At 46.7% G+C, this 25,135-nt stretch overlaps 1 protein-coding gene across 12 annotated transcripts in view; it reads left to right on the plus strand.

Moving 5' to 3' along the window:
- The first annotated feature begins 2,832 nt into the window (after positions 1-2,832).
- The window catches only part of LOC103156135 (disks large homolog 1-like), a 66,469-nt gene continuing 44,166 nt past the window's right edge, over positions 2,833-25,135 (plus strand). For 3 of the 12 annotated variants that reach the window (XM_007578071.2, XM_016664082.1, XM_016664083.1), the window contains exons 1-4: positions 2,833-3,565; positions 6,875-7,006; positions 12,017-12,180; positions 15,146-15,217. In XM_007578071.2, the coding sequence (XP_007578133.1) occupies positions 3,547-3,565; positions 6,875-7,006; positions 12,017-12,180; positions 15,146-15,217 (387 nt within the window). In that variant the 5' untranslated portion in view covers positions 2,833-3,546. Of the gene's footprint in view, positions 3,566-6,874; positions 7,007-12,016; positions 12,181-15,145; positions 15,218-23,206; positions 23,469-25,135 lie in introns of those variants that run through there. The other 9 variants (XM_016664084.1, XM_016664087.1, XM_016664085.1 and 6 more) reach the window with 4 other exon arrangements.

Consider the following 25,135-nt stretch of genomic DNA (forward strand, 5'->3'; position numbering starts at 1 on the left):
GCTTCAGGTCCATTTAATACTCAGGCAGCTGCATCATGACTGCAGGAGGAGCTTCGGAGTTCTGACCCGGTTCTGATCAGCTGGTTCTGATGAACTGAGCAGGAAATGGTCCTTTCATCTCTGCTCATCTGAGTCTTAATAACAGATTTTTATTTCTCCACCTGTTCATAAATACAGTTTTAAATCCAAATTTCTCAACTTTAATTTTATTTCCTCTGATTTAAACTGAACTGGTTGATTTATTTTTCAGGAAAAAGGATTTTCTCCTCCTCTGGAAACCTCCATAAAGTCCTGGTCAAATCACCTGAAGTTTTGTTTTTGTGTCTAAAGAGTCTAAAATGGGTCAACACTTTTCTCAGCACCGGTTTGTGTTGACTTGTAAACAGAAACATGAACGAGTGAAGAGGAGAATCTGACCTGATTTCACGCCGTTAAACTGTGAGACCAGGATGTCGAATAAACAGAATCCAGAAAAAACTGGGATACAATTCAGATAAACAAAAACACAGGAAGGTCAAAACCATCCGAACAAACCCGGAATAAACCTGAACAGTTTGGGAACAATCATCAGCAGAAATCAGCCCAAAGTTCTACTGAGACCTGCAGAATTTCAAAAAGCCACAAAGAAGAAGCTGCTGGTCCAGACCGGACCTGCTGGACTCGGAGGAACTTTTCACCCAGAACCATAAAACACTGTAAAAACAATCAGGACTAAAGCAAAAAATCTAAATCAAATAAAAGGTTCCAGCGGATCCTTGGATCAGTTTTTCATCCGGTCCGACGTGGATGATTCTGTCCATGCCATCGAGGTCCGACTCGTTTCACCCTCCGTCTAAGATGACTTGGATGATCCCATCCAGGTCTGACTCGGACTCCAGGTCCGGACTCACATCCAGATCTGACTGGTTTCATCCTTCCTTCCCATCCAAGTCAGACGTGGACGATTCTGTTTATGTCATCAAGGTCTGACTTGGATAATCTGTCCATGTCTTGGTCTGACTCGTTTCATTTTTTCCATCCTATTCAGGTCTGACTAGGCTGGTTCAGTTCAGAACCGACTCGGACTCCAGGCTCCACTCAGATCATCCCTTCCTCAGGTGCTTTGGTGACTCGGATCCTCCCCTCCAGGTCTGACTCGCCTCCATCAGCAGCCGGATGGCGTGACAGCTCCTCTCTGCTTCCTGCAGGTTTCCACGGCGACGAGGAGGAGGCGGGTCCATCCATTAAACATGAAGGTCTAAAAATAAAGGAGGCCTCCTGTCCTCACCTCATCGGGCCGGAGCTCCGAGTTCGCCGAGTGCCTCACATCAGAGACACGGAGCTACAGAGAGAGGAAGAGGAGGCGGCTTCATCTGTCATCGAACAGCTCGACCTCTGACCTCACCGTTTAGGAGCTCAAGCCTGATGCGGCAGAGTGACCTTTAACCTTTTGACCCGTCAGTCAACAGGTCACATGATCAGGTTGGACCTGAAGTTCTGAACACGGAAACACAAATTCATCCATGTTGTCTCGTTGCTATGGAGACTTTCTAAAACTCCTCCAGGTTCTTCTCTGGACCTTCTCCACTCAGCTCCAGTCCAGAACCGGGTCACTGGCTCCAGTCCAGAACCGGGTCACTGGCTCCAGTGGTTCAGGTCCTTCGGCGCCTGACGGTCACATCTGAGGGAGAATCTCCCATAAAGCCTGAAAAACTCATGAACGGTCCGAGTTCTGACCAGAACCATCATGTCACTGATTCTTCAATTTATACAGAAACCCGGGAAAAGTTCTGACCCAAAACCAGCAACAAACTATCAGTGATGAATGATTTTAATTAGAATAGAAGACAATAAGCTGAGCGGTACCGGTCGTATCCAGTCGGTCCAGCGGTTCCTGTTAGACATCAGAGTAAAAACAGAACCACAGAAGAAGAATTGAAATCAGGAAGGCTCTGATGGACCGCACCAGCTGGGTTCTGGCAGAACCAGATCTGTTTAAAGGTGACTCAAAGGTGGTTCTGTTGGGCCAAAACTTCAGGAATGAAAACAGCAGGAAGTCTCCAAGCTGCAACAGCCAATAAAAAACTGTTACCATGGAGACGGTGGAGCCAGGACGGTCTCATTGGGCAGAGCCAGAACAGAACCAAGCAGAACCATCAGAGCAATCCGTCCATCCATTCATCTGTTCATCCATCCATCCATCCATCTGTTCATTCATTCATCTGTTCATCCATCCATCCATCCATCCATCCATCTGTTCATCCATCCATCCATCCATCCATCCATCCATCCATCCATCCGTCCATCCATCTGTTCATCCATCCATCCATCCATCCATCCGTTCATCCATCCATCCATCCATCCATCCATCTGTTCATCCATCCATCCATCCATCCATCCATCCATCCATCCATCCATCTTATTCTAATTAATTCTCATCAAACGACAGAACCTGGACTAGAGCCGGACCGTCCAGGTTCTGCTGGTTCAGGAGGACCAGGATTCTGGACCAGACTGGTTGCTTTAAAATGATCAGAACCAGGAAGTCTGGGTTCTGGTTGACTGAACAACCGGGTCTGGTTTTATCTCCTGATTCTTGTTCAGTTTTCCGGTTTTCCTTTTTTCCTCCTGTTTTGTTTCTCCTGTTTCTCCTCATCCAAACTTTTCCTCCTCCTCCTCTTGCTGCTGCTCTTCCTCCTCCTCTTCCTCCTGCTCCTGTAGGTGAGCTGCATGATTGGGCGCCAGGTTGGAGGGAGGGATTCAGGAATCACATGGTTTACGTTTGCAGCTCTGTCAGACGCCATTTTGGAGGAAAGTTTGGGATTTGTGAGACCTGGAAGGCTGCAGGGAGAGGAGCAGGAGGAGTGGGAAGGAGCAACCAGGAGGACTCGTCCACTCGGGGAGTGGGACACGCATGCAGCTCTCAGGCTGCGGCTTCCAGGGCTCTGAAGTGTGCGGGCCGGTGCGGGATTAGGCGGTGGGACAGAGTTAGGAGTGCCTCCTCTAGGCTGGAAGTTTGTCCCGGGTTTTCTGGAAGGAGGTGCGGAGCTCCGGAGCGGCTCGGTCTCCTTCTCTGCAGCCGGAGCAGCAGCTGCAGCGGCGGGCAGCTCCTCCTGCCTGGCTCCCTGCCTGCCCTCAAACTGGGTGTGTTTAACGCGGACTTTGCCGCAGAGCAGATCCCGGATCCCAGCTGCTGGAAAACAGATTTCCACTTTACTTCCAGTCCAGAGCCGAGCAGCGGCCAGCCTGAGCGCTGCTGGCCGGCCGGAGGAGCCTCTGAGGCGGGGAAGTGTAGCTCGGAGAGTCGGGTACTCCCCGGAGCTCCCCTCCCCCCCTCTGGATTCTAAGTTTTCTGCGTGGTTCTGTCCCGGTTCAGGACCGGTTCAGTTCTGGGGTGTTTCTTGGACGGGTCAGGAAGTTTGCTCGGTGTGGAACTTGGTGTCGTCGTGGAGGGATTTTAATTGGATTTTCTTGGATTTTACGGGGGGGAAACCACTGGAAAGCTGCTCTGTGCGGGAAGTGTGTGTGTGGTTCTGAGCTCCTAACTGAACCGAGCCGAGTCAGAACATGCCCGTTAGAAAGAAAGGTAAGCCGCTTTCACTTCTTCAGACTAACAGACTGAAAGCTAACGGCTAAAAGGGGCTGAAGTTGGTGTCACAATCGCAGCTGGAATAAAGGGCTGTTCCGCAGGTTTTAAGAACTCTGAACTTCTGAGGTCTACACTGTAAAATATGAATCTGTAGTGTTTAAGTGTGGAAACAGCGTCATAGAGTTTATTTAGCCTTTTTATTGATTATTTTAATACATCTTAATGTGAACATTTTTCATACAAAGAAACATACGGAGGGCCGAAATGAAAGAAAAAAACAACAAAGAAAACACAAATTTAAACCATTAACTAAATGTAACATAAAATAATTAAATACTTAATTTATTATTTTACCTGTAAAAATCGCCCATCAAAATTATGGGGCGGAGCTTATACAGATTTGTTGATTTCCTCTAGTTTTACAATGAGTTCTACGATTTGTCTGCCAACTGTAACTTAGAATTGTCATTATGGGAAAGCTCATAAAAATCTTCCATTTGCAATGACCACCATGATTTTCTAAATAGTGGAGTTTAGTTTTGTCCCTTCTGGCCCTCCATAGATGTAGTACTTTTCCCAGTAAATATAAAAAGCACCTTCCTGCTCTCTTGGTGGGATTTCTGTAATGTCCTCAGGCATTGGCAGGAACTCATCTTTTTGGGAAGGGGCTCCAGTCGAATTGGGGAGTAGATGTGAAGCGGTGGTGGGGAACGGTCAGAGAGGTTCTGGGTTTGGGAATGCATCCTAGGTGGCGCCAGATCAGCTGATTAAAGAAGCTTTTTGGAGTTTTTCTGTGATTGAATCTCATCAATAATAATAACTAATAACTGCTGCTAAACATCAGAATTGACCCTGAAAGTTAGAAAATTATAGTCGAATCTCTGAGATGGTTTGATTTGGGCTCCTTTCATATTTTAACAACTTAAAGGCAAATTTGTTTAAAAATGTTTACTTTTAGTTTATTCTCATCTCAGTTTTTCTTTCTGTTTCCACCAGGGTCCAACAGTTCAACCTTTAGGTTAGACTGAAATTTTCTGCTCTAATTAAACAAAACAAAAAGTTAAAAATTACATTTTCTGATTTTCTTTTTTCCACACCAAAAGCAAAAATAGGCAAAACTGTGTGTAAAATAAAGTCAGGTTTACTTTAAACTGAAATCAGTTTTAAATTCAAGTGATTCTAATCTGACTCCAGGCTCTTAAAGTACTCTTTATATTTTGTGATACAATAATGTTTTCTGCTTCCATAATCTCCATGACTCTCTCTCTATATATATATAATCTGTCACGCAACAAATAATTATATACATTAATCCAATCCGTGTCCAGTTCTTAAGCTCCATCCAGTCTAATCATAATTGTATAAAAACTTTTACAACCAGAATTAAAATAAATTTTCTGATAACTAAACTGTGCTTTCTGAATCTCTCTGTGGTCTGTAATAATTTACTCCAGATAGGAGCCGTCTGCGAACCAGAGCTGATCGCCTTTAAAAACTATGGACTAGCCCTTTACAGGTGCTCTCAGTCAGAGGCCAACTTCAGCGCGGTGTGCGCTAACCTGCCGAGGAGGAAAAACTCCAACTGCAGCTGAGTAGAAACACATAAAACACCCAGAAATGCAGAGCTACACGAACCCGGGTGGAACCTGGGCTAAAGGTGCTAAACACGGCTCAGTTCGGCCCTGCTGAGCCCAGCCGAACCGCGCCAGGTGAAGTTAAAACCCAGCTAGCCTCTTAGCTTCAGCTGCTAACCAACTTCTAAATGGGGCACCTTGTGGGAACTAAAAATAAACCGGAATATCAATAAAATATTTACCGCGTCCTCATAAAGCTCCTTTAACTTGAGGTATCTTTACCGAAAAACTCTTTAAAACATTCTTTCGCAATATAAGCTGTAATGGTTCCTCGTAGTTTTAGTTTATTAATTGAAAAACCCGGAATGTTTCCAGGAGCGGCAGCCAGTGACGCCGCAGGCTGGTCGGCAGCTCCGCTGTTTTCATCCGTTATTGGAGAGAAAATCAGAAAGTAAAGATAGTTTAGGCTCAAAATCTAAAGTGCTGCAGATTTTCCAGCTAACAGGAAATTATGGGCTGTTAGAGCTCAGCGCAGGGTGGGAGACCAGCCTTGGTTACTGGAAATGTAAAATATTTATTAACACAAAATCATTATGAAAGTTACTTTGGCCCCAAACTCAACCTCGTTCCATTAAAAAGCTTGATAGAAAATCCAGGCTGTGATAAAAATGAAGTAAAATGAGTTGAATGCATCTTTCAGTAATAATGCAATGATCAGATTTGCTGGGATGAACCTCTTTCTTGGTCCGGTCTGAACGTTCAGATCCAGAACTTCTGGTTCCGCTCGGACCCTGAGGTTTTCCAAACCGGGTGGGTTTGCTCTTCGGGCAGATTCCTGGCATTTTTTTGCTTCCTGGATTATTTTTTCCTGAAGTGATGAATCTGGGTTGGATTGGGTTGAACCTCTGGATCAGCTCCAGATCATCCTGAGCCAGGCCTGGTTCTGTTCAACCGGCTTCCAGAACCAGATCAGGTTGAAGATTTTATCTGGATTTGAAAAAACACTCCAGTTTAGAGTCTGGAATGAAGACCAGGACATGATAAACCAGTTTGGTTTTAGATTTGAATCCATCTGGACGGATCATCGGTTCTGGTCCGGAACGTTTCAGGGAATCACTTGATGGGTTTCTGCAGCAGATTTAGACCCTGAATAAACCAGCTGGATCTCATGAAGGTTTAGTTTTCCGAACATCGTATCGATCCGAATCGTTAAGTCCAGCTCGTCTTCCGGGTTTCAGTCAGAATCACGTTAAGATCCATCGGAGGAGAACTGATAACTAAATCTGAAGTTATTGTGGTAAGAGACAATACGGATGTTTTGAGACCATTTTCCAGTAATATAACGGTAATAATATAATATATTCACATAGTAAAGATCAATAAACTTTAAATTCCAACATTTAACTCTGGAACTGGAAAACATTTTAAATATCCAAAAAATAAACAAAACAACAAATAAATTATAAACAAAATTCTCCTTCCAAAAGGTTTAGTTTCGATCAAAACACCAGAGGTGGTTCTGATCCAGTTCCAGTCCGGTTCTGATCTGGTTCTGATCCAGTTCCAGTCCGGTTCTGATCCGTTCTGTCGGTTTGTGTCTCGGTGAGTTTCCTGATGCTGCAGAGGAGCTGCTGGCGTCTGCAGCATCAGGCTGCAGCTGATTTGATGAAGAGTTTAACTGTCCTTCCTCTTCCTCCCCTCCTCCCCCCGGTTCTGATCCGAACCCCCCCAGACGCCCAGCGGGCCCTGCTGCTCCTGGAGGAGTACCGGAACAAGCTGAACCACACGGAGGACCGGCAGCTCCGGCTCTCCATCCAGAGAGTCATCGACATCTTCCAGAGCAACCTGTTCCAGGCTCTCATAGGTAAACCCGGTTCTGATTGGTTCTGACCCGGCTCTGATGGGTTCTGATCCGTTCTGACCCGGCTTTGATCGGTTCTGATCCAATTCTGATCCGTTCTGATGGGTTCTGATCCGGTTCTGATCCGTTCTGATCCGGTTCTGACCCTACTCTGGTCCGTTCTGATCCGGTTCTGACCCTACTCTGGTCCGTTCTGATCGGTTCTGATCAGTTCTGATCGGTTCTGATCAGTTCTGATGGGTTCTGACCCGGTTCTGATCGGTTCTGATCCGGTTCTGATCCGTTCTGACCCAGTTCTGATCGGTTCTGATCGGGTCACAGGGTTTTCCAGACAGAATGAACCTTCAGAACCTGAACCGGGTTGTAAAGGTCCGGTCCGGTGCCAGGTTCTTTCTTGGCCTGTCCGAGTCGGACCTTTTGTTCTGATCGGGTCGGTTTTGTCAGTCAGAACACGAACCGGGCCGGGCTCTGAGCTCCATCCCGGTTCTGATCCGTCGGCCGGGTTGAAAGGCTGGATGTGACCCGCATGCCGACCGGAACCGAGCAGCTGACAGAACCTCATTCAGAACTCCGGACCCGTCCTGTGTGTTTTTAATGAACCCGGTTGGAGGGAAACTCTGAACCGGACCGGAACCACACCGGGTTCCTGGAGTTTAGTACGTTTGTTCTGACTCTGGTTCTGTGGGTCGGGTCCGTTTCTGTCTCAGAACCAGGACGGGTCGGTTCCAGAACCGGTTCTGTTCCTGCAGGAGAGTGAAGCAGAACCAGAACCAGAGCTGGAGGACCAGTAGAACCTGGGAGGTTCTGCTGAGTTTGGACTGTCACTGGTACCCGGAAGGTTCTGATCCGATCTGCAGGGTTCTGCTGATGAACCAGAACTGACATTAACAGAACCGTCGGATCATTTTGGTGTACCGATCCGGGCCAAGCCAGCAGAACCGGCCCGTTTGGACCTCTGCCCGCCCATCCTGCAGAAGATGAGAGGAAACACGGTGACCAAACCGTTTCCTCTGACCCGGTTCAGGCCGTTACCGGGTCAAAAATCATAAAACCTCTGAAGAACCGAGTCGGGTTCTGCTCAGGTTCTGTTGAGGTTCTGTTGGGCCGGCAGCTAAGAGTCCAGCAGCTCCAGTTAGGACAGCTAAACTGTTTCCTGACCCTCTGGACCTCCGGTTCCGACCCGGGAAGCTGCTGCTCGGTTCTGCTAAGGGAGACGGTTCTGGAGCCTGCTTTGGGCCAGCTGGCTGGCAGTGTGCAGCAGGACTTTCTCTGGAATCTCACTGAACTTTAAACCATGGCAGCGATACGAAGGACCGGTTCTGGATCTGTAACGTGTGTTCTGGGATCCTGGTTCTGGTTCTGATCCAGATTCTGCATCAAGCAGTCAGTTCTAGAACATCCATCCATCCATCCATCTCTCTCTCCCCCCTCTCTCTCACTCTCCCTCTGTCTCTCTCCCCCCTCTCTCTCTCTCCCCCCTCTCTCTCGCCCCTCTCTCTCTTGCCCCTCTCTCTCTCCCCCCTCTCTCTCTCCCCCCTCTCTCTCACGCCCCTCTCTCTCTCTCTCTCCTCTCTCTCTCTCTCTCCTCCCTGACAGAACGAATTGAGTTAAAAATCCCAGAATCCTGGAGGTTCTGTGTCGGACCCAACCGGGCCGATCCGTGGTGGTTCTGATTCTAATGAGCTCAGTTCTCTGAACTCATCAGGTCCGTTTGTCAGATTAAACTCTGGAGCTTCAATCCGCTGAACTTTAATCAAATTAATTTACTAATGTGATTATTGGACGGGATGAAGAACCTGATCCTGACCCGTCTGGACGGCGCCTTCCTATGAGGTTACCACGGTTACCACGGTGACGGGTCGGGACCTCCCGTCAGATACGGAGCTTCTCCTGGATGATTGGACCTGCTCACCTACCTGGTTTTAAGCCAGAACCTTCTGCTTGGACCCGGTTCTGTTCTGGTTCTGTTGGCCTGGAGACCGAGCCACACCTGGTCCGGATTCCTCCAGCAGACCCTGAACCAACACCAACAGAACCACATCAACTGCATAAAGGCAACCTGTAATGTAGGTGGTTCTGCTGGTCTCACACCAGAACCAACCAGAACCACCCAGACTGGACCACTGAGCCCATCTCTGATTGGTTCCTTCAGGAACCTCCTGGTTCTGCCCCGACCCGTCTTCCAGGCCTGTTTATTGAAAATTAATTTTCTGCTTCGGTGTCCAATCCCCCCGCTGCCTGCGGCGGGCCGGGCCGGGCCGGGCCCGGCCCGGTGTAATCCCTCTGTGGACATGATGATTACCTCCAGCCAGTAATCCCCCACCAGCAGCTCCGCTGGCCCGGTTCCTGGTAACAGATGGTCCAAACAGAAACACTCATGTTTCTCAACATTTCCACAGTTTGGCCCAGAACGGCTCCAGGTGGTGGCGATTCTACCGGGTCGGAACCTTTCAGTCCAGTAGAACGGCAGAGATGCCCTGAGACCGGGTCGCTGTGGGAGAACTAATGCCGTCAGGAGTCCGACCCAAAGACCCTGCAGTTTCACCAGGTCCAGGTTCTGACCCTTCGGCCGGTTCTGACCCAGCGGCTGGTTCTGACCCTTCGGCCGGTTCCGACCCGGCAGCCGGTGTTCTGGTGCTGATCCGTTCAGTTGAACTCGGAGACGTTGGTTCATCTGTTCTCTGGTTTCCCAACATTCAGTCGGTTTCACTTCCTGATCCGAGTCTCGGTTCCTCCCGACCCGGTTCCGCTTCAGGTTCGGTTCCTCATTACTCAGTGACCCAGACCTGAACAGTGACCCGGTTCTGCTTAAGGCCCGGTTCCTCTGAGGGAACCGGGTCTACCCTCCATGTTCTCCTCAGCCTGCAACTCGTTCATCTCATTCCAGCCGTTACTGTCGGGTCCCTGAAGGTGGCGCTGTGGAGAACTGCATGGTTCTGTCTCCCTGCTGCTGGAACCCGGGTCGGGCAGACCCACCGTGACACCGTGACCCGGGTCGGGCAGAACCTCCTGGTCTTTGTGGAGGAGATAAATCGGGTCTCCAGGGGAATCGTCTCCGCTGACGTCCGACTGAAGCTCCTGAAAGATGAAACTGCTCAGGAGTTTCACACAATTCCATCCGGAACCAGAACCCTGGTGGTTACGAGGAGCTGCTCAGAACCTAAAGGTCAAAGTTCAGGCGTTCTGCAGAACTTCCCTGAGATCGGCCGGGCCTTGGTTCTGGAGGCGCTCTGCTGACTCTGCTGGTCCGGTTCTGACTGGTGGGTCGGGTTTGGAGGATGTGAGTAACGCTGATCCTCGGGTAGTAAAACGGAGCCGGTGCCGGTTCTATTGATAGAACAGAACCGCTCTGGAACACGGCGGGCCGTAAAAGCCCTCAGGAACGCAGCAGCTGGTGATAAATTCTGGCTTCGTCACGCCACTCCGGCCCGGAATAGATCCGCTCCGTGGTTTCCGGGCTGAAAACGCCGTGGTTCTGGTCAGAGGGCGTGTTCAGGCCCAGCGGTTCCGGTGAGGAGCTGCAGAAGTGGTGATCTGAGGAAACATCTGCAGCGGTCCGGGCTTCCCTCAGCTGCTCCGCTGCTTCTTCTGGACGCTTGCTCCAAAAATACCGGAGCGGGTCAAACCGGGCCTCCTCTAGCTGCTGCAGGCCCGGTTCTGTCCTCTTCATCATGCATGGCAGTGATGAAGAAGAATCAGGTTTCCAGGATTTTCCAGATGCCTTGGTTCTGTTGGAGGTCCAGTAGGAAGGTTCTGCTCCAGTGGGTCAGAACCGGTCTGTGTTGTTGAAGAAAGTGGTTGAAGATCATCATCATCATCATCATCTTCTTCATCATATTTCTAATTAGCAGATGGATGTGACAGCAGGTTAGCTGGGGCTCGTTAGCTGGGGCTCGTTAGCTGGGGCTCGTTAGTTAGGGCTCGTTAGTTAGGGCTCGTTAGTTAGGGCTCGTTAGCTGGAGCTCGTTAGCTGGAGCTCGTTAGTTAGGGCTCGTTCGTTAGGGCTCGTTAGCTGGAGCTCGTTAGCTGGAGCTCGTCAGCGCTGATGGTGGGCGGGGCTAAAGGTTATTCATGTCAGCTCAGGAGGTAAAAGTTTCAGATGTTCAGGCCGCTCTCGGCTCACCGCCGCCCCCTGGAGGCCATTAAATGTTTCTAATCCTGAAGATGAAAAATCAAACTTGTGTAAAGTTTCAGGTCGACCTTCCTGTTCCTTCTGTCTTTACTCTCCCAGTTCTTGTTTCTGTTTATATTAGTAGAAGAAATGAGATAAATAATATTTCAGGGGAAAAGTTGAGGCATGAATGTTCACTTTGGTGGTTAAATATAGAATAAAAGTTTTTTGTTTTCATTGACTGATAACCTGACTGAGTTTTTCTCTGTTTATGTTTTAACTATGTTTTGTTCTGTGGTTAGTTTTTACTCTGTAAATGTGAATGATTCTTCGGTTTAATACTCTGATGGCATAAAGCATATTAAAAATAAACGTGTTGAAATCAAAATGTTTCTTTCTGTCAGAATGACAGTGGATCTCTAGTGGATCTCTAGTGGATCTCTGTTTCCAGTAGAAATATTCTCCATAAACTCCCAGTAAATATGTTTTAGTTTTGATAATATTTCAAGCTGAACATAAAAGCCAGGAACTCTGGGAAGTTGAGTCTGGAAAACCAAGGAATGTTACCATGGAAACTGTCAGGAGCAGAGAAAAATAACATGTTAAACGCTGATAAACTAATAAACTGCATAAAATTGTATGATTTATTTCAGGCTTATAAACATGAAGCTGCTCCAGATTATCATTTTATTGTTATTATTAGTATTAATTATTATTTTTACCGTAGTTTAGTTCCTCGGCTGTTTCCTGTTGAACGTTTAGTTCTTCAGTGTCGTTCCTCTCTGGTTTCTGTCGTTTGTGATAAACCTTTCCTGTTAACATCAGAACATCATTAAAACAATCTGGGTTCAGCAGAACCTCTGACCCGGTTCCGGTTCTGATGGACTCTCCTGTCCTCACAGATATCCAGGAATTTTACGAAGTGACCTTACTGGACAGCCAGCGGTGGGCGGAGTCTTCCCGGGGGGCGGAGCCGGGCGTGCCGCTCCACCTGTGGGACCTGTCCAGCCTGCAGAGCCCGACCGGAACCTCCGAGACGCTGCCCAGCCTTAGCACCAGCATCGAGGTAGGAACCGGGCCAGAACCGGCGCCGCCGCCGCTTGTCTTTTGCTGGGAGCCGAACGGACCCGTCCTGCCGCCACAAAAATAGCTGCAGTAAAAATAGATCAGAGGAGTTTAAATAGAACTGGACCGGCGCCGAGCGGCCGCTCCGCGGGGAGCCGGGTCCATGTTTGATGCTCCTGGTTCTGTTTAAAGTGACAGGAACACACAGAACCACCGGGTCCGGCCCGGTTCCCCTCCATCTGCTGGTTCTGAGGCTCAGAACCGGGTCACTTCCTGTTGATTTGAGCAGATCGGACCTGCTGTGGTTCTGGTTCTGGTGAACAGGATGAGTGGCAGCAGCTCCTGTCTGTAAACAGGCGGTCCGACTGGAACCCGACCATCAGAACCAGCGAAGCGGCTAGCCGGGTTCTTCCAGTCACATAATCCCATGTTTACATGATTTTCTGGGATTATGGGTAATCTGGCAAAGGACGCCATGCGACCGGGTCTCTGTGGTTCTGTTGGGTCGGACGTCTGAGGAACGCAGCAGAACCGACAGCTGCTGTCTGCAGGAGGAGGCTCAGATTGATGCCTCAGAACCGGTCCAGTCTGGTTCTGAGGGAAACTGTTCTGGTCCTGCGTGTACAGGAGTTCTGGGAGTTCTGGGAGTATTGGGAAAACTGGGAAAACTGGGAGTTATTTAAAGACACTGGTGAGATTTTTGACTGGAGGTTTTTCTTCTCACTGAGAGTCTGAATCGTCACAGCTGGAGGTTCTGATTCATCTGGCCGATGTTCCGATCCGGGTCTTTTGGTGGTCTGGTGAACAGTTCTTTAGGGATCTGGAAGTAATTCAGAGATTCGCTTCTTCAGTTCCGTTCAGTTCTTCCACCTGAACATTCAGATCAGTCAGTTTTCTGAATCTGAACTGATTCCCAACCCACAGCAGAATCGTTCATTTGAACACATTCCCATTTCTGAAATATTTATGAACTGAACAGATTCTTAATTTTGAACAGATTCCTGACTGAACAGATTCAAATTGATTAGAATCCCGACTCTGAACAATTTATTCTTGAACACATTTTTTGTTTTTGACAGATTTTTTTTATTTTGAACAGATTCCCGACTCTGAACTGATTCCTTTTGATCAACTCTGAACAGACTCTTCATTTTGATCATAGTTACGAATCCGAACAGATTCTTTATTTTGAACAGATTACTGACTCTGAACATTTTGTCCCACAAAGGGGAAATTCAGGATCAGTCTCAGATCTCCTTATGGTACCGTGGAGAACCGCTGGGTTCTCCACGGTACCCGGCGGGTAGGTGGGAACCCGGGGAACCAGAACCTGTGAACCGGTATCAGTGTGACCCGGCTGTAAACGGGCCGACAGTAAAACGGTTTAGAACAGCCACAGCTCAGAGGTGAAAGTAGGAGGAGATGTAAGTCTGGACCTGATGGCGGTTCTGCTGCTGTTTCCGCCTCCTCCAATTCGGTTCTGGAAGGTTCTGGACGCTAACTGACTCAGAACGGAACCAGTCTGGGTGTTGAATGAAAATGGAGGTGATGGTTGAGAAGAAGGACGAAGGTAAAGCTGATCTGATGTCCGTCTCCTCAGGTCCAGCCTGGAGGTTCTGGCCCGGCTGTTGTAAACGAGTATTTTAGTAGCCGAGTAACCTATAGATTATTCTTACGATTAATCGAGTAATTGGATAAAAAAATTATTAAATAAAATATTGGTAAATCTTGCATAACAGCAGTGTTACTATCAGATATCAATATCAGTCCTTTTTTTGTATTTGAGTTTCCCTAACAGTTCCTTTTTAGTAGTTTAGAAAATTAACCTGGGTATCACTTTATCTGAAGACACTGTCAGAACATAGCGAAGTCTGATTTGGTAAATAATGACACTTTTAACACAAAGTTGCTTTAAAAGTCCATTAAAATGCCAACTTTGCATTAAATTATCATAATTTACAAAATCATGAAAAATTGGCACTTTTAATGGACTTTTAGAGCAACTTTGCATTAAAGTGTCATTATTTACCGAATGACACTTCATGACAACTGTCATAAACATTGATAAAGACTTGTTTATGTTTATGACAGGTGTTATATCATGTTTATGACAGTGTCATGTCAGTCTTATGCAAACCCCTTCAAATAAAGTGTTACCTTAACCTCTCACTCTCTAAGTTAACCTGAAAAAAGTTGTACAAAAATCTGAAATTATAATAATAAAGAACCAGGCTCACAAATACTCTTATGAAAAATGTCTGTGCTTCATCTTCAGTGAGTTTCACAGATGAACTCTGACCTTGCCCCAAACCCGACAATACGGGAAATGTGGCCTGGATTGGGGGGTTTGGGGTGGAGGGGAGGATGTAGACCAGGGAACCAATACCAGATATTTACGGCTCCTCCTACCAGCCATGTTCCGCCTCCCGTTGGTTCAGACCGGGATGATGTAAATGTATCGTCGGTTCGTCCTAAAGCTGCTCTTCCACGGTCAGCATCAGCCGCCCGCCGTGTTCAGCCTCTACCTGTAGAAATCCTCCTCAGCTCTGAACCAGCAGCTCCGGAGCAGAAAGGCTGCCGGACTCCCGGATCGCTCCGGTCATTTTAAGATGTTTGTTGGTTCCCAAAAACGATGAAAACCCGAAATTACCACCAATCAGTAAAATCCCCGCGGGCCGAACTGGAAGATTGGACATTATGCCGCTAACACTTAGCTTTCATCAACAACTCAGGCGGAAGTGAGAGCGACGCGCAACGCAAATAATGTCCCGGCCGGAACACGGCGCGCTAAATGATAAAACATAAATTAACGAAGCTTCGAGGGACTCGAATCACTCCAGGAATCGTTTCAGCCCGAGTTCTGGCTGGAGGTTCTGACCCACTCTGCTCTTGTTGTTGTCATTGAATGCTCTCTCTCTCTCTGTCTCCTGTTTCCTCTGACTGTTAACGACCTCTGACCTCCGTAGGAGTCCCCCCTCCTTAACGAAATCCTGCACACCTTGGCGCAGGCCAAGCTGTCCCCCCGCCATGACGGCCAGGTAAGAACCGGACTCTGCTGTTAGTGGGAGGGGCTGTTGGTGTCGTCCACCTCCGCCGCATGTCCCATCAGTCCTCGTGTGCTTTGGACCACCAGACGGGGGGAGGAGGGTTCTGGGCTCTCAGTGCGTCGCTGTAGTTTGATCACAGCAGCGTCTGGACCGGCGTGAAACCAGGTCCGAGCGGATCAGAACCTCCTCTGGTTTCACAGAAAGTTCTGGATGTTGTGGCGTCAAACCGTCAGCGACTCGTTGAGGCGGTCTGTGAGGCGTTCAGGGGTCATTGTGCTTCATTCATTCTGGTTCATGTTGTTGGGTCTGAACAGTACAGCTCCGGTCCACAGGGGGGCGCTCCTGGTTCTGAAGAGGACAAAACCTGCAGAGAGAACCATCCTGAAGACCAAATATATGATCATGGATGTGAAACATGTTGGGAGGTTTGGTTTGTTTGAAAACTTTCCCCAAATAAGCTAAAGACGGTTTACCGAAGCAGTTCCTCCATAATGTCTGGGACAGACGACCTCTAGTCTCAGCGTCTCTGACTCAAAGTCCGTTCAGTTCGAGACGTCACTCCAACTTCCTGCCTACCTCTGCAATGTAGACATGAGACCATCAAGAGAAGGAATAAGAATGAAAGCCGTAAAGATAAACATCATGAAGATGAAGGTTGTGATGACTCGAGTCGGAAAGATGGACGTCATAAGGACAACATGGTCCTGAAGACAAAGACCACAATGACAATGTCGCCAAGAAGATGGCCACAAGGCCGACGGTCACGAAGATGGACAAAGGAACAAGCATGAGAATCATAAAACCAAAATGCTGTGGGCTAGTATGGCTGCCATGTTTCAGACGGCCGAGGTGACGACCCAAACACGAGATCCTCACAGCTGATTGGCTGACATCCTGAAAGGGGCGGTGCCTCAGAACAAACAGCGGTCATCAGCTCGGCCCAAACCTCATGGGGGGAACTTCTGCAGAAAACCCTCCTTCAGGATGATCCTCCGTCAGGATGATCCTCCTTCAGGATGACCCTCCTTCAGGATGACCCTCCTTCAGGATGACCCCGACTTCCAGGAGCCGTCCTCTGGTCGTCCCCTGGTCGTCCCCTGGTCGTCCCCTGGTCGTCCCCTGGTCGTCCCCTGGTCGTCCTCTGGTCGTCCCCTGGTCGTCCTCTGGTCGTCCTCTGGTCGTCCCCTGGTCGTCCCCTGGTCGTCCCCTGGTCGTCCTCTGGTCGTCCCCTGGTCGTCCCCTGGTCGTCCCCTGGTCGTCCCCTGGTCAGACTGGAGCTGTACTGGTGGACCCGGAGTCATGGTGGTGGTCTGGTTTGTGTGGTTTCAGTTCTGGCTGCGGAAACATCGGCCATTTTCTCATCTGCTTCATGTTTTAACGTATTTAAGCCGAGCGGTTCTGATGAGCCGAGCGGTTCTGATGGGCCCGTGTTGAAGGTTCTGTAACCTGTTGATGGTGTGAAGCTGCTTTCATTTTCTTCCAAATATAAAAATGATGTTTGTGGTTTAGTTTCCTCAGACCAGAGGAAAACGTCTGACATGAGTGATTTGTAAACTCTAGTCTGGTTTGGAGTGACGGCGCCTCGGCCCAGGAGGAGCAGGATGATGATGATGATGATGATGATGATGATGATGATGATGTCTGGTGGAGCTGGGCTTTTGTTTTGATCGCGATGCATTTCAAATTAAGTCTATTTCCTGAGATTGTTTCTGTTTCAATATGAACTTATAGAGCAAATTATAGTAAGTTATAAAACTATCAGACTTCTGATGTCAGCTCTTAAGCTGCAGGAGTTTGATTGGCCAGGTGAAGGGGGCGGGACTTAGCGTCTGCAGTGCTGATGTGTGAAGCTGTGGGAAATAAAATGGCTTGATTTGTGTGAATTCTGATTTTATAGCATCAATTATATCAAAATATTGATTATTTTTGATAACTCTGCCGCCTTCAGTAGTCATGTGACCCTCAGTGGCGCTGCTGCTCCTGACCTGCATTTTCTTTGGAATATTTTAGATGTTCTCTAAGAAAAAATCTGTGAATAAGCAAATTTTTCCTGAATAATTCTGAGTCACATTCCAGAGAAAGTTCAGTTTATTAAATATGTGGTGCCGTGTTGGGGCGCCGCGCTGCCAGGCTGCTGCTGTTCAGCAGAGATCAGGAGTTTCACTGCAGCAGCAGAGAATAAAACATGAGCTGAACTCTGCAGACGGTGATGTCTGAGCAGGAACACAACCAGGATCTGAACAGTCACAACTTACACATCACTAAAAATAAAACTCACTGTGCTGTTTTGGTTTATAGAAAATAAATCAAAATGTTTGTTTTTCCAAAGCAAAATCTGTTCAGTTTATTTACACTGCAAAAAATACGCTTCTGAAAACAAGTAAAAAATACAGAAGTGTGTTAAATGAAATGCATGTACAGACGGATGTATTGCTTTTCATATTCAGTAATCATAACCTTAAAACAAACTCTTTATGTTAGTTATTAGCAGTGATGTCAGCAGCTCATCCCAACCCTTTCCTCACTAACTAAAGCATTACTGATCCCAGTCGCTGCGTTACTGTTTGTCATTTTTCTCAGTGGAAACATGTCAGGTGGAGACCAGCAGCAACGGAGGGAGGAGGCAGATTTACGATTCTAAATCCGTCACTACGTTCAGTTTGTGGCTAAAATCGATACCAGGTTTTACCTGCCAGTGGTTTTCTGTTCTTCTCTACAGGCCAACGCCCCCTAGTGGAGGATGGAGCCTCTACAGAACAGAACAGGCTTACCAGCTGATTACTGATGTACAGATCATGATGTTCTTGAAGAAAGTGACACAAAAAATAGTCCTTTAAAAATAACTCGATTTTAGTACTACATTTATATTAGTACTAAAATACTAATATGTCGCTATATGAATATGAATTCATTAAACATTTTTTCTGTCAACTCTTGTATGAAATTAACTTGTAAAACTTGAATATAATAATCTTCCACCTGGCCTGTAACAATAAGCAATAAACCAACTAACTGCATCATAAATTAAAACTAACTCAATAATTTTCATTTGTATAATTTATCATTTTTCTCTTTCTACCAAAAACTAAACGATAAAACTCTTCAGTTTGGTGTTTGGGTCTGTTTTTAAAGTCTGCTTTATTCATTTCATTAGTTTTTGTTTTGATTTATTTTGGATATTTTAAATGTTTTCCGGTGTTAAATGTTCATTAGAATATAAAGTTTATTGATCTTTGATCTTAAATTATTCTGCCTTATTTCCGTTATATTACTGGGAAATGATCTCAAAACATCATTTATAATTTAGAACATTAGTTATTGACAGGCTTACTGCAGATATTCAATCAATACTTGAAGAAACGGTGCGGACCGAGCAAATCCCACCAGGTGGAACCGGAACCGATCGGGTCCAGTTTGACTTCTCAGAACCAAAGAGGAAGATCGTTTGATTCTTTTATGGATGCCAATAATTCATCTATTGATCTGATTCAGAATCATAGAAATGATGTTATTGGAGCCAAACTGACGATAAACAGGAGAAACAAAGGACAGGTACATCTGAGGCTGCTGACATCACTTCCTGTGGACTGTTGCATAACCAGCCATGTAACACGGCATATGATGATGATGATGATGATGATGATGATGATGCACACATACACACACAGCAACGCAGCCGCATGACGGATTCATGGAAGTGTGAATGATTGGTACTTGTGTGGTGCGCCCACTCAGCCTGGTGCTGCAGCACACGCTCTTCCTCCTCCTCTTCCTCCTCCTCCTCTTCCTCCTGAGCCATTTGGCGTTGAGTCATCATACATGTTGGTTCCAGGCAGTTGGTGTGTTTAACGCTGAAGAACAAAGGCTGAGCGGTGGCATCGGAGCCTGAGGCGGCGCCGGGTCAGAACCGACCCACGGAGGTCCGGGTCCTCCCCAGAGTGGGCCGGCCTCCAGAACCCAAATTTAAGTTTTCTAAAGAGGTTTAACTGCTTTCTGGAGAGAAATTATCTTTAATTTGATAATTCAGTTATAGNAGGGGCGGTGCCTCAGAACAAACAGCGGTCATCAGCTCGGCCCAAACCTCATGGGGGGAACTTCTGCAGAAAACCCTCCTTCAGGATGATCCTCCGTCAGGATGATCCTCCTTCAGGATGACCCTCCTTCAGGATGACCCTCCTTCAGGATGACCCCGACTTCCAGGAGCCGTCCTCTGGTCGTCCCCTGGTCGTCCCCTGGTCGTCCCCTGGTCGTCCCCTGGTCGTCCCCTGGTCGTCCTCTGGTCGTCCCCTGGTCGTCCTCTGGTCGTCCTCTGGTCGTCCCCTGGTCGTCCCCTGGTCGTCCCCTGGTCGTCCTCTGGTCGTCCCCTGGTCGTCCCCTGGTCGTCCCCTGGTCGTCCCCTGGTCAGACTGGAGCTGTACTGGTGGACCCGGAGTCATGGTGGTGGTCTGGTTTGTGTGGTTTCAGTTCTGGCTGCGGAAACATCGGCCATTTTCTCATCTGCTTCATGTTTTAACGTATTTAAGCCGAGCGGTTCTGATGAGCCGAGCGGTTCTGATGGGCCCGTGTTGAAGGTTCTGTAACCTGTTGATGGTGTGAAGCTGCTTTCATTTTCTTCCAAATATAAAAATGATGTTTGTGGTTTAGTTTCCTCAGACCAGAGGAAAACGTCTGACATGAGTGATTTGTAAACTCTAGTCTGGTTTGGAGTGACGGCGCCTCGGCCCAGGAGGAGCAGGATGATGATGATGATGATGATGATGATGATGATGATGATGTCTGGTGGAGCTGGGCTTTTGTTTTGATCGCGATGCATTTCAAATTAAGTCTATTTCCTGAGATTGTTTCTGTTTCAATATGAACTTATAGAGCAAATTATAGTAAGTTATAAAACTATCAGACTTCTGATGTCAGCTCTTAAGCTGCAGGAGTTTGATTGGCCAGGTGAAGGGGGCGGGGCTTAGCGTCTGCAGTGCTGATGTGTGAAGCTGTGGGAAATAAAATGGCTTGATTTGTGTGAATTCTGATTTTATAGCATCAATTATATCAAAATATTGATTATTTTTGATAACTCTGCCGCCTTCAGTAGTCATGTGACCCTCAGTGGCGCTGCTGCTCCTGACCTGCATTTTCTTTGGAATATTTTAGATGTTCTCTAAGAAAAAATCTGTGAATAAGCAAATTTTTCCTGAATAATTCTGAGTCACATTCCAGAGAAAGTTCAGTTTATTAAATATGTGGTGCCGTGTTGGGGCGCCGCGCTGCCAGGCTGCTGCTGTTCAGCAGAGATCAGGAGTTTCACTGCAGCAGCAGAGAATAAAACATGAGCTGAACTCTGCAGACGGTGATGTCTGAGCAGGAACACAACCAGGATCTGAACAGTCACAACTTACACATCACTAAAAATAAAACTCACTGTGCTGTTTTGGTTTATAGAAAATAAATCAAAATGTTTGTTTTTCCAAAGCAAAATCTGTTCAGTTTATTTACACTGCAAAAAATACGCTTCTGAAAACAAGTAAAAAATACAGAAGTGTGTTAAATGAAATGCATGTACAGACGGATGTATTGCTTTTCATATTCAGTAATCATAAGCTTAAAACAAACTCTTGTTTATGTTATTAGCAGTGATGTCAGCAGCTCATCCCAACCCTTTCCTCACTATCTAAAGCATTACTGATCCCAGTCGCTGCGTTACTGTTTGTCATTTTTCTCAGTGGAAACATGTCTGGTGGAGGGAGGAGGCAGATTTACGATTCTAAATCCGTCACTACGTTCAGTTTGTGGCTAAAATCGATACCAGGTTTTACCTGCCAGTGGTTTTCTGTTCTTCTCTACAGGCCAACGCCCCCTAGTGGAGGATGGAGCCTCTACAGAACAGAACAGGCTTACCAGCTGATTACTGATGTACAGATCATGATGTTCTTGAAGAAAGTGACACAAAAAATAGTCCTTTAAAAATAACTCGATTTTAGTACTACATTTATATTAGTACTAAAATACTAATATGTCGCTATATGAATATGAATTCATTAAACATTTTTTCTGTCAACTCTTGTATGAAATTAACTTGTAAAACTTGAATATAATAATCTTCCACCTGGCCTGTAACAATAAGCAATAAACCAACTAACTGCATCATAAATTAAAACTAACTCAATAATTTTCATTTGTATAATTTATCATTTTTCTCTTTCTACCAAAAACTAAACGATAAAACTCTTCAGTTTGGTGTTTGGGTCTGTTTTTAAAGTCTGCATTATTCATTTCATTAGTTTTTGTTTTGTTTTATTTTGGATATTTTAAATGTTTTCCGGTGTTAAATGTTCATTAGAATATAAAGTTTATTGATCTTTGATCTTAAATTATTCTGCCTTATTTCCGTTATATTACTGGGAAATGATCTCAAAACATCATTTATAATTTAGAACATTAGTTATTGACAGGCTTACTGCAGATATTCAATCAATACTTGAAGAAACGGTGCGGACCGAGCAAATCCCACCAGGTGGAACCGGAACCGATCGGGTCCAGTTTGACTTCTCAGAACCAAAGAGGAAGATCGTTTGATTCTTTTATGGATGCCAATAATTCATCTATTGATCTGATTCAGAATCATAGAAATGATGTTATTGGAGCCAAACTGACGATAAACAGGAGAAACAAAGGACAGGTACATCTGAGGCTGCTGACATCACTTCCTGTGGACTGTTGCATAACCAGCCATGTAACACGGCATATGATGATGATGATGATGATGATGATGATGATGCACACATACACACACAGCAACGCAGCCGCATGACGGATTCATGGAAGTGTGAATGATTGGTACTTGTGTGGTGCGCCCACTCAGCCTGGTGCTGCAGCACACGCTCTTCCTCCTCCTCTTCCTCCTCCTCCTCTTCCTCCTGAGCCATTTGGCGTTGAGTCATCATACATGTTGGTTCCAGGCAGTTGGTGTGTTTAACGCTGAAGAACAAAGGCTGAGCGGTGGCATCGGAGCCTGAGGCGGCGCCGGGTCAGAACCGACCCACGGAGGTCCGGGTCCTCCCCAGAGTGGGCCGGCCTCCAGAACCCAAATTTAAGTTTTCTAAAGAGGTTTAACTGCTTTCTGGAGAGAAATTATCTTTAATTTGATAATTCAGTTATAGGTTTTTACTAAAGAATGACGCCTGTTTGTGGCGTCTTATTTATTTTTTAAGTTTTTTTGAGTCGTCTTCAGGAAGCTTCATAATTTGTAACATATTTTATCAGTTAAAATTTCCAGCTTCAGCTATTTCATTAACTGCCTCTTTTAAAATTATTTTTATTTACTTTTAACAAATTAGGGAGATATTTGTTCCTGCTGTCCTTAAAGGGGCAGGATTATGTTTCCCAGATTCATAGACATTTTATAGCACAATCAAGTAACTGTAATCTTCATTTGTTATAAAAATGCTGAATATATCAGACATGACTTAGAAGAAATTTGACTTTGTAATTTTGTAATTTACGGCCTTGAAATTGGGTCTCTGTCTCTTTAAGAAGCTCCTGCTCTTTCTAAAGCTCCGCCTCCAGGAAGTCATCCCAACATGGCTCCTCTATTAACCCTTTAACATTTTTACCAGCGTTGCTCTGAGCAGCAGCTCCTATGAGCTCAGCAGCTCCACCACCTGTTTGCTAATTGCTGCTGGCTAGTCTGCAGGAGCTGAGTGGGGAAGGGTGCTGTGTGAAGTAGAAACTGCAACTCAGAGGAGGAGCTGTGTCCTGAAGGTGGGTAGATCCACCCAGGTGTTTAACTCAGCTGAGTGGTTGCCATGGAGATTAAAGGATTTCTTAAACATGAAAAAAAAAATCAAGGTAACACCCCAGATGTGTTCTTGAGGGGAAAACATTATAACGTGATGGAAAGCACAAAGATGATTTTACATGATACTAGCCCTTTAAAAACGGTGTGTAAGTGATGAAAATTCCGAGCTGTGTGGCAGCACTTGAACGCGTTCTGGCTCTTGAGCAGCGGAAAAGTCAGAGGGGTTCTGGTCCCGCTGCGCTCCGGTCCGGTATGAAGGCGGGCCGGGGAGGGTGGAGCTGGCTGTCCGCTGAGAACGCGCTCAGACTCGGGTAGACCGCAGCAGCCGGCCGGTCCCTGTGGATGTAGCGGAGTCTGTGGAGGGAAGCGGCGGGATGAGATGCTGATGCTGCCGGGCTGTACTCCTCCCGCTGCCTCGGAACGATGGACTGCATTTGTATCGTCACAACCAAGGTAAAAACCGGAGGAAACGCCGCCGCACACGCGCTGCATCCGGGGGTTTAATTCAGCAGGAGTCGGTAATTAATTCGGCGGGTTTAAGAGCCGCCAAACCGGCTTCTTTTGGTACAAAATGTACTTTTTTATCGGTCCGCTCCAGTGTCTCAGCTGCTTGTCTCCCACAGCGGCTTATTAAGAGTTCGGCATCAAATGAGAAAAAAGACGATTAACTAGAATACTTTAAAAAACAAAAAGAAAAACTACCGCCGAATTAAAAGTACGGTACTGAAAATCTAAAATATGGATTGTTTTAGATTTCAAAAGTTTTTATTTCTTTGGAAATGGGGAACAATTTTCATTTATCAATTTTTCTGAATGGACTTTGGCTTTATCTCTCAAGTTTTAAAGATGAATGAAAACTGAGTTAAAGACAAATTATTGATGATTTGAGTTTTATTACGTTTTATTACATTATTTGTCTGATTATAGTTTTTACTTTATTTATTTTTCAGTTTTTTTGTTTTGTTTTTCATGTGATGAAGATCAGAATCTAGACGATCTGTTTTTAGCTCAAATATATGATCCAAAAGTAACTCAGGTTCTCTGTCGGCTGGTTCTGGTTCCGGTTTGATCAGAACTGGACCCTCCATGGTTTCAGTGGTTAATGGTTCTGGTTCCAGGCGGGTTTCTGGAACCACCTCAGACAGACGGTCAGCAGCATTTCTGGGTTCTCCAGACGGTTCTGGTGAACAGAACTTTAAAGGTTCTGTCAGTGTAACATCAGATCACCTCTCTGGGTTTCCTCCATGTTTTTGGACCCCTGGTTCTGCTCGGTTCTGTTTAGCTAGCCGCTTTCGGCAGGATCCGATCCGGTGGGGATTCATCTGGGTTTCAGATCCTGGAAACCCAGACTAGATGTTGGACGGTTGGTTCTGTCCAGCAGAACCAGAACCTTCCTCAGATTTACTGAGGAAGGTTCTGAACTGCAGCGTTCAGTCTGGACTTTGGCTGTTATGTTGTAGGTCAGGTGCTGTTTGGATCATGGTTCTGCTGATGGCCCGGTTCTGACCCAGTCTGAGGGTCAGATGGACTCACATGGCTTCAGTTTCTGGTCCGGCTGCCGCAGCAGAGAGGGAGAAATGCTGCGACCTTTGACTTGCAGGAGGCGCCAGGCGGTCGACCTCTGCAGGTTTTCCTGCATCTTTAAACCTCGACTGCAGCAGCAGCATGAATTATTGATCCGTCTGTGATCCGCTCCACGTTTTACTGGAAGGATGGATGGAGGATGGAGGGATGAAGAGAGGATGGAGGGATGATGGAGGGATGAAGGGAGGATGGAGGGATGAAGGGATGAAGGGAGGATGGAGGGATGAAGGGAGGATGGAGGGATGATGGAGGGATGAAGGGAGGATGGAGGGATGAAGAGAGGATGGAGGGAGGATGGAGGGATGAAGGGAGGATGAAGGGATGATGGAGGGATAACGGTGAAGATCAGGATCTGAGTTTTTGTTTTCTGAGGATAAGAAGTTGCAGTGTCAGCAGGAAGTGGAGCGCGATGAAGGTCTGGTGGTCTTCATCATGAGGTCTCAGAACCTGTTCGGACCTGCAGCCGGGCCGGGTCGGGTCGTCAGCAGCCTACCGGGCCGGGCCGGGTCGTCAGCAGCCTACCGGGCCGGGTCGGG

This window comes from Poecilia formosa, unplaced genomic scaffold (genome assembly GCF_000485575.1).
Source record: "Poecilia formosa unplaced genomic scaffold, Poecilia_formosa-5.1.2 Scaffold466, whole genome shotgun sequence".
Taxonomy (NCBI): Eukaryota; Metazoa; Chordata; class Actinopteri; order Cyprinodontiformes; family Poeciliidae; genus Poecilia; species Poecilia formosa.